General features: G+C 40.2%; 1 protein-coding gene across 3 annotated transcripts in view; it reads right to left on the bottom strand.

Annotated features, from left to right (window-relative positions):
* Window positions 1-2,735, bottom strand: part of cdin1 (CDAN1 interacting nuclease 1) — a 53,374-nt gene extending 50,639 nt beyond the window's left edge. The window contains exons 1-2 of one of the 3 annotated variants that reach the window (XM_034525503.1): window positions 2,645-2,694; window positions 2,240-2,386 (exon numbers count right to left, since the gene is read on the bottom strand). In XM_034525503.1, coding sequence (XP_034381394.1) covers window positions 2,240-2,340 — 101 coding nt within the window. In that variant the 5' untranslated portion in view covers window positions 2,341-2,386; window positions 2,645-2,694. Of the gene's footprint in view, window positions 1-2,239 lie in introns of all 3 variants that reach the window. The other 2 variants (XM_034525504.1, XM_034525505.1) reach the window with 2 other exon arrangements.
* Between the last annotated feature and the right edge of the window lie 7,360 nt (window positions 2,736-10,095).

Genomic DNA, 10,095 nt, shown 5'->3' on the forward strand with positions numbered 1-10,095 from the left:
ACTCCTCCCACTACCCATACTCATAGTACAACAGAAAGACCGACAGACTTTCCGTGGAAATTACCTTGAAATGGCCCTTTAACAGTCATTTTATTCAAAGTTAAAATGTTCCTCCCTTTAAGTCCCGAAAAGCAATGATTATGAAATGGGTTTGAACTCAATACAGCCTTCAGAGATTTCAGGATAATGCTTATTCATATTGATATAAATCATTGTAATGCAAATATAAAATGGTGATTTCAAAAAGGCCAATAGTTAAATAAAACAATATCAATAAAACATTTATTTTCTGATATCAATAAAGTCAGGACATGGAAAGTTAATTAATAAAAAGGATAATAATATAATATAATGCATACATATGTTCCACTGTTTGACATTACAGACACAGCTTCAATAACTCATTTTAGTATTGTGTTTTAATTACAACTTGCTAAGAAACATTAGTCAGCAAATTGTAATGTAATGTTAACATGGAACCGTGATCATCGCAATATGATTTCACTTAAAGAAAATAACAGATAATACCGAACTATAGTCCAACCCTAATTTAAACTAAATACTATCAGCACAGATTGTTTAGCTAACAATACCATTAGTTTGATTGGATAGATATAGTTCTTAAAAAGTTTAAATAAAGTACAAAAAGAATAAATCATGTTATGCTGAAATTAGCATTTAAAATAATAGCTGCAACAAAAATGTGGCACATGCCCCTGAAAAAACTACAACAGCCTCCATCATGATAGTAGTAGACAGCACATGAATCTACAGTCTACACTCAACATTGCTTGTATCTTTTGCAAATCGACCCATGCGATGCAAAATGATTTGATATCCAGATACCTGTCTTTTTCCAGAGAGATAGAGTGCAGCCTTGTCCACAACAAACCCCTAAACCCCCCCCCCCCCCCTCCCCCTGCCAACCTGAGCCTGGCCAATATTTACGCAGTGGCAGGGCTCCCACACAGTCCAAGGGGACAGGAGGGGTGTGGGGTGGGGGTGGCTGACTGCCGTGCCTGAGCGCATGCTAAGAGATGATGGATGGCCTAGTCGATATGTTATGTCTTAAGAGCCTGATTTCCTGCCAGTCCAATCACTAACCCTCCAGAGCCCAGCTCAGCTGATTGGACAACCAGAATAATTTCGCAGGCTGTGAAAACACTGCTGCCGTGCCTGTCTGTCAGGCCCAGTGACGAGACTCAGGGATTTTAAAGAGCAAGGGCCTCCCCAAGATTGGTTATGGTGAACGAAATGATAACAATAACCAGCAAGACTAAACAAAAGAGCCAGCACCTCCGGGAGAGAGAGATCGTGCAGAATTATTGGAATGAAAACGGCCCCATGTTTTCCTTTAATTATTACACCCACCAGTACCACTTTTTGAAAAACTGGCATGTGGACTGTTTGTTAAAGACAGTTTAGATTAGGAAACCAAAAGGAGAAAGGAAACTAAAAATAAATGTGAGAAGGACCTCCTAGTGTTGGTGCCTAAACATACAGGATATTGGATGAACTTTATACGCATGACATATTCTGTAAAATGCTGACAGTGAGGACAAAGCCAAGCTCAAGCTTCGCTGTGTCCCCTTTGGGGACCTGATACCTTCTTCTAGATTGGTGATTAGGGCACAATGGAAGTAGGAAGCTCCAAATACATACGACTTTGTAAGTGACCTCAGCGGGATCAGCCATGGTGTCCTGGTGGCCTTGGGGGATTACACATGTTACGTTCAATAAAGTGAGGGCCCTCAGTGTCAAGGAGAAAGGCAAACACAACCATTAACCTCTCTCTTCGATTTCTGGATGTGCAGGCACTGCATGGCAAAACATTGGCTAACGCTGTGGTGGAAGCCTATACAGAAACCTGTGTGGAATTAATTAGAGATCATAAGTGGTGAATTAAATGGGATGATACATATCCACAAAAAAAAAAAAAAGGAGATACAAAAGAGACTCAGGAATAAATGAATCTGCTATTGGGAGTTGATAGACAGATGGTAAAGGCATCACTGAAGTGAGCTCTTATGTATGTAAATTACTATCTAATCATAATTGTATTTTGTGCATTTTGGAAAATAATCAATGACTCAGTGTACAAAGTATAACATATGCTTATGCACAGCAGTTTGGTGTGTTTACCCTCTGGCATAAACACACACCTGCAGTAACTTACACACAATACATCCGCACAAGTAAAGGAGCTCACAAAAGAAGAAAGAAGTGTGGAACCACTTACTTCGGTAATCTTTCCTTCAGCGTCTTCATACATTGGCGGGTGGGTCTCAGTTGATCAGTCCATCTCACGATCTTTTTATATTCAGCTCGGGATAGCCTCATTTTGATTTGATTACTATGCTGGCCGTGTGCCTTTGACTGTATCTATCTGTGCAAACACAGAGTGAGAGTGTAATCAACGGACGCAACCTAGGTTCCAGAGGTAAACAACGTGAGCTGTCAAAAACAGCTGTAACGTTACCTCCTGCCTTGCTAGCCAAGCTTAGCTTTATCTTGTGGCTAACGCGACACCACAAAATAAAAATGCTCGTCTACTCTTCGAAAGGGTACTGAAGGACTACTGACTGTATCGGATTGTCAAATATGAGTGTAGAGCGATACATAACACGTAAAAATGATTGTTTACCATTAATTCCTGCTGCATGTGTGCACTTCCAGATAGCGGCTTCCCGCTAGGAAGTTGAAGAGGTGACTTTTGTGTGAGCAGCGGTGTGATTGGTCGATTCTTCCTCGAAGCTGAGTATACCAGCAGGTGATTGGTTACTTGACGGGACGGAGGCGGAGACCCAGCTGAGACATGCTGCTGATTCGCAGCACCTCGGAAGCATCACTGGATTCTCGTCAAATGCAGGCGGGTGCTTGATATGAGTCGTCTTCGGCTCTGCTGCAACGCTAGTTGATAACCCTAAAATCCGACAGAAAATAAAAAGATTAAACTATACGGGCAGGGGAAGTATTTTAAAGAGGGGAGGGGAACTGTGGAAGGAGAACAGAGAAGGAGGCGTCTTTCTGTTATGTGTGTGTACAGGGCTCTACATCGGTAAATACAGCTCACGAATTATGTGTCAATAATGTCGTAGTTTAACTGGTGACAGCGTTACTTCTGTGCTTGCGTACATTTCTTTGCAGATGGTGCTTCTCAAATAAAACGTGCTCTGTTGCTTTGATAATGCTACTTCAGCCTACAGTCCATTGCAACTTAAAACATAGGGCTACGATATATATATTTATTTGAAATAAACTGCATTCAATGATCAAGTGGCGAAGCACACTATATATTCCCCTGGCTTTCATGGAGCTTCATTCAACTTCAGTTTAGGCTCTTGTTAATTTCCCCTCATTCTTAAAGTTGAAGCAACTGCAAATCTTAGGAGAAAAGTGTTAAAAGTGTTTTGGTCATTTATCTAATTTGATTATGTTACACTTCCAACATACAACATTTAAAGTGCATTTAAGTTCAGTGATTAGCCTACTTTTTCTTTAAAGAAAACACAAAGTCTACCAAATTACAACGCAGTGACGCATCATTAATGTGTATATATTGTATTCTTTTACATTTGCAGGAAGGAATTCTGCTTCCCTAAGAAAATATTGGTCTGGGCTTGCCTACATTATTTCCGACACAAGACATTTGTGTGGACCATCCCCAGCTGTGGGTCCCCAGAATCCTCAGCACCTTTCACCTAACCAAGGTAGTGCTTTAAATGCCCCTGGCAGAAATATGTAAATTAGGCCAAGGATGATGATGTACGACTGTAGAAAAGATGTGTAAACCATACAAGGATATTGTTAAAATTATTAAGCATACAGTTGTAACATTTGTTAATCCAAACTGCTTGCATTTCAATGAAAATAGCTATCTATAAGTTACAAACGCAAACTGCTATTTAAGGGAAAATAGACAATAGTCAATTACTGATTTGTTGTGTTTCTTCCTTTCCCCCTGAACCATATGGATGCCTCTGACTGGAGTGTTGATTTTAGACGACTATTCAATAGGATTCAAATCTTTTAAGACCTAATTTGTCAAATACATGCCCTTGAGATCAATATAATTTTACAATGGCATTGTTGTGTAATTAGTCTCTGAACAGTGCTAAACCTCAGTCTACCCTAATAGATTTTCTCTTTCACCTTCAATCTTAACAGACCAATGCAGCAGGGAAGTATCACAGTCATTTTGTGGTCAGTTTCAGATTTTTCCAATTTATAAAAAATAAATAAAACAACAATATCGTAATAAGTAACAACAAATAATTAGTCAAAAAATGTGCATTGGTTTGACTACATCAAACCATTCTGTGGTAGAGTCAAGCATTCTTTTGACAACAACATTGCTGATTTCCTCTATTGTGGGTGAACAATGCATCGGTGAGCAGAAAGGCTCTATCTGACCTGTGGTGCATCAGAAAATAGAGCTCATTGTTGTTGGGCAGTGTAGTATGATGTCTGAGATGAGCTGAGGTCTCGGGCTGTGTGTGCACCAGCACAGTCCCTGGATCTGAAAAGGCTCAGTGCTCTGTGCCTGCTACAAAAGGGAGCTGTGTAGTGGGATTGGTATGGCCAGATAAGATCAGGGCCTCTGAGGAAGTCTGGTCTGATTGCTACAAAGGGCTGAGGTCAGGGGCAGGAGGAGCAGTTTACTCATCTAGGTATCAGAGGATCAGGGGGTTTGGTGGGGAGCCGCGTGTGTAATAGGTATAAAAGGATCAGTGTAATGTGATGGTATAAAAAGATAAAAATCAGAGAAGGGGTTGGAAGGCAGTGTACTGTAATGGCCCCAAATGCGAAGGGATCAGAGATTTTGGTTTGTGTGTGTGTGTGTGTGTGTGTATTGAATCAGTTTGTCTGCATCTTTGATGGCTAGAGCCACAGTGGGCTGATGAGGGCTGAAGGAGATGGTGAGGCGATGGAGGGGATACTGGGGATGGACGCAGGGGAAAGAGGAGTGCTTTGGAGGCTGTGTGTAAACAGGGCACTGGTACACGCAGTGCCGTTAACCAGCTGTGAAGCCTGCTCACAGTGGGAGATGAATTTACAAAGGATGTCTCCCTCTGATATCCAGGAGATGCTGCACTGATCTCTGCTCCACTGCTCTCGGCACACCATTGTAGTGCTAAGCACTGTGCCACTAATGACACTTATATTCCTTAATGCTCGGGGAACATTTACATTTTGCTTGCAGCAGAGGGAAAGTGTGTGTGTGTGCGTGAGAAATACCTTTTTATCGACAGCATCTTGAGCCGATGAATGTACGATTTGTGAGGTTGTGTAATTTCCTTTACTCATCACGCAGTTTAAGGAAATTGCTAGCCCTCCCATGTCTGGCACATTAGTCCCTCCTTACCATATCCAGTGATATTACTCACCATACATAGAGAGCGTTTTGTTACATTAGATCGTCAGCAATACTGTCATAATGTTTCTTTTTTTCCGTTTGTGAAGTCAGTGACTTCACTCCTCTGCACCACAGAATTGCTCTCCAATCTTCAGGGAGTCTGGGATCTGAGCTCTAAAAATCACAGTTTAAACACGAGGCAAGCCATAACCAGGAAATGCCTGTAGTATTAGCAAGGTATCGGATTCATGCATTCCCCCCTGAACAGCATGACTGCCCCTAAAAGTCCCACATCCATATTTTACATCACAGGAGACAAGACACATGTGTTTCAACCTCGCGTTCAAAGCTGTTTCTTCCATTTATTTTATTATCTTTTAATGAATTTAATTACACAACATGTAATTAAATGCAATTGTGCTCACCCCAATAAAACACACATACAGGATCAGACGCACATGGACACATTTGGCTGTAAATTGCTCAAAAACAACATGTGCGATGTGAACAAATTTACTGGATTAACACAGGATTGATAATATTTTGGGATTGCGTTTCACTCTAAACGGCTGCACGGCGAAACAAAGGCTGCAGCCCAGACTCATTAATCATAGTCAACGGGTTGCCTGGGTGCAATTTGCATGTCCGAGGTGGCTGCACATGCTGCCGTTCGGCCGAGGTTGCTGTATCTGCCTCGATTTGGCCAGACCGTTAACGCTGCGTCAATCAAAGATAACCCAACAGCAGAGGAAGAGGCAAAAAAACAAACATTTTCTCCTCATTACCCAACCCCCACCTCCCCCCTTCCCCTGTCTGCCCAACTTCATATTTTAGTTAGCACTAATTACCCTGCCCTAATGGAAAATTAAACCATTCGGTTACATGTATTAGAAAAAATATATATTTTATTTATAAAGTATATGTTTTTTTTAAGAATTATATGTTTTTAAAAATATTTAAAATGTATAATTATCCAGTATATGAATACACTTTTAAGATACATTAATGTCATCCAAATGTAATCATATTTGGTTTGAATGATACATGAAATAGAAGTTTCGCCTTTTAGAACATTTTGGGCAATACAATCACTTTTATCTAAAAAGAAAAACTTTTTTGGCTCGTCTGTATTTTTTTGTCAGTCACAGTTTGGAGCCTCACTAAGTCATTTTAACTGCAGATAATTGGGTTGAGGCTTGATGCAAGTTCAAAATGAAGCACAATTTCACAAAGCTGTAATCTCACCACTGGCTCCATACACTGAATTCTAATTATCTCGTCATGAACTTTAAAAAAAGAGGCAATGTTTTAATGGCTTTTTAACTCCATAAGAGGTGTGTGTGTGTGTGTGTGTGTGTGTGAGACAGAAGTTCACGTGTGTTGGCGTGCGTGTGCAGGTTTTTGTGTGTGACACAGACACACAGCATCACCACAGACGTATATGTATGCGGCTTGTGTCTGGTCTGGCCTCTCTACCTAGCTCTGCTGCCGAGGCTCACGCTGTGCTCTCCCCCCCCATCCCCTAATATCCTGGAGGCATTTTTCTCATTATCAAATATTGTTTGATGTCTTTGTTTCTTGATGATTAACCATGGTCACCAAACACTGGTCTGGATTGTTTAAAATGTAATTTTGGGGCTCTGAAGTACCTGCAGAGGGGCTGACTGGTGGGGACACCCGTATTTTATGGATGCTATTTTTCACGCTGAAATGCAGGAGGACACACATTGAAAAACACAATAAATCCTGGAGGGGAATCATTAGTGGAATACTAGTGGTTTTTATGACCATTGTTATTCAACGCTGTATTGTGATGCAGTAAATTATTCTGTTTATTATGGGTTTATGGATTCAGTCCCAATTTCAGAATAATTATGTTGCCCACATTCTGCATAAATAAAACTACTCTCTACATACTTTTCTGTGTGTTTAAACATTAATGTAAATGCTACACTGTAAATATTTATTTTTCAACAGTATATTTTTTGTTTTTCTAAATGATTTTTATTTCTGCGTATTTTGCATATTATTGGTGTTTTCATTGTATGGGACATGAGTATATTTCTGTGGTAATTTGAACATAATAAAGAAAAACATGTTGCCTTTGGAATATACGATTTATGATGGAATCGACATTGTAAACAAACAAATAGGGAAACAACCCTCTCCCCTAATGTCAGCATGTCAAAACTATATTGAATACTTGAAATATCTGTGTATCTAAGGCTGAATAGCAACCATTGTATCGGTCTAATGATATTATCCTCTGAAATTTGTAGTGAAAGAAAAATGGCAGAAATGAGCAGTACCATTGTCTGCCCCATTTTATTTAAACAAATTGCAAGAGCAGAGAGATGCCGACTAAGGCAAAGAACGAGCGAGGGAGGGAGAAAAAAAGAGAGAGAGTGCTCTGTAAATGAAAGGTTATGCGTCGTCCCATGTGTTTGTATTGTCAATAACTGGAGAAGGCTGTCAAGAAAGTGGGGAGATAAAGGTCAATAACTCAGGCAAATGTGTTTGTATTTGTACACTCCTGCTGATAGCATAGCAAACGTCAGGGCCTGTGTCTGACACCCTACAACAATAGCACAAATAGTGGGACTCGCACTTGAATAGTCATTATTATTGTTGGTGCTGGAAATGAGAGGGAACCTCAGCACATGGCTGTGACAGCCAGCGCAGTGTCACTCAAACGTCACTCCATAATGAAACCCGCCGGAGATCAGAAAAGGCGATGATAAAGTGTAAACACAAAGAGATTATGCCGGTGCATGATTTTGATATTTGCCTTATTTTCTTGTCTCTGAATGAAAATGATTGTTTTCATGTTGTGTTGGAGGCACTCGAGACAAATGTAAATATTGGAATAATTAGGGCTGTTGGTTTTAAGATTTTTTTTTTCTTGGAAAAAAAAGTTCCTAAAATATCATTTTGTTATTTCTAAATGTATTATCACATATTGTGAACAATTTTTTTTGGACTAAAGTCAAAAGTGGTAATTGTGAATTTGGCCCTTTATTTACCAATACAATTACGGGTTAATAATTTCTTCTAAAAGACAACATAGCAGGTAAATAAATTTAGTTGAGACTTATTTTTTGCGACACAACGTTAAACTGTAATCTAAAAGCTCAATTTATTTTTCATGATACGTGCGCGAGTATTATTCTATTCCGGAACCATTTAGTGCATCTCTCTATGGCCTTGAGTGTAATAAATGTGCAATTAACAGACTTAACTAATTCATGAGGAACATTGTGAAACTAACGAAGGGCATAACTACTGTACGCTGCTGTCATTGGTGAATATTGTTATTGTTCTGCTTTTAATTGCTGTAGGAGGAGGAGGAGGAGGAGGAGGAGGAGGAGAAGGCGGCAGCATGTTTTGAATATACGTCCTTGGTTACCATAGCAAAAAAAGAAACACTGGCTCCCTCCTGACAGTTATATCTCACATCAGAAGTACGTGGAGGTGTTAACTTCTCTTGTTTAACCAGTTACCAAACAAATGACCCCTTTTAACGTAACACAAAAAGAGCAAATATAAGCAGCAATGCCTCAAGTTACACCGTGAAATCCTTTGGCCATTCATCTTGCTCTGTGGTCAAAGGAAAGGTCCCTGTATTTTTGTGTCTCATTAACACACAGGCTTGCTTTCTTATAACATGTCTGCTACGTTGTCACTGTGGAATCAGCATTAAATCCTGTGCCTCTTTTGTGTGCAACTGCATAATTAAAGCAATAAATCATTTTGAGAAAATCTAAAAAAAATCGCTTCAAACTGGTATCTCTCATTCTGTGCTTTAAGTATATTTAGGCGTTTACCTGAGAAGCTTTTTTTGGGGTTGAATTCATGAGCACAATCCCACAAAATTTGCAAAACGTCCTATTGTTGTGAGCAGATGAAGTAAAATGTACTTTTATTAAGTATATGAAGTCCATAGGGGAAAGCGGATCCCTCTCCCTCCGTCCCCCTCTCCCCAGTCAGTTTGTTTGTTGGTTGTGGAGCTGCGTAGTGGTTTACATTACATATGATTATGTAAATCTGGTGCTGTTTCTGTGCATTATGGGCCAACGCATTGTCAAGATCTTTTCTAAAGCAGTCAAGTAGCTATTTCTGAATTCTTTTATTATCTGAGAGTGCAACAAAGAAAGTCTTTTGTTCACTGTTTGCCACACACACACTCGCATGCATACACACACACACACACACACACACTCTCACACACACGCATACAAACACACACAAACACGTGCACTTCTCCTGCTGCCGTCCATGACTTACTACTGTCCCCTAGTGGCGCTCAACTCCATAGTCTCTCTTAACTCTCCATTTCCATCAACTTTCCACACTTACATTCACCTGACTTCCCCCTGCCTTTGTCCCGCTCCCCCTCTCTGTGCCCTCTCTCTGCCTTATCATGCTCAAACATTTAAAGGGTTGATTTGTTGTATTGTGTGACAGAGAGCTCCAATTATGCATTGCTGAGTCCACACTGGCTTTTGCCTTCAATGGACGGCTCAAACAGTGTCAACAAAAACAGGAACCCTGATGTTTTGTGGCTATTGTGAGGCCAGAGCTCGTGTCAATAAGGTATTGTTTAGTGAGAGTGCCACACCGAAACTGCAGTGAGAATGTTATCAGACCTGTGGAAATAGGGTGTGTGCATAATAGTGCTAAAATGTAAGTATGATTGTTTGGACAAGCCCAACACAAATGCACACAGGGAACAGCCTTCG

Source organism: Cyclopterus lumpus, chromosome 22, assembly GCF_009769545.1.
Source record: "Cyclopterus lumpus isolate fCycLum1 chromosome 22, fCycLum1.pri, whole genome shotgun sequence".
Classification (NCBI taxonomy): Eukaryota; Metazoa; Chordata; class Actinopteri; order Perciformes; family Cyclopteridae; genus Cyclopterus; species Cyclopterus lumpus.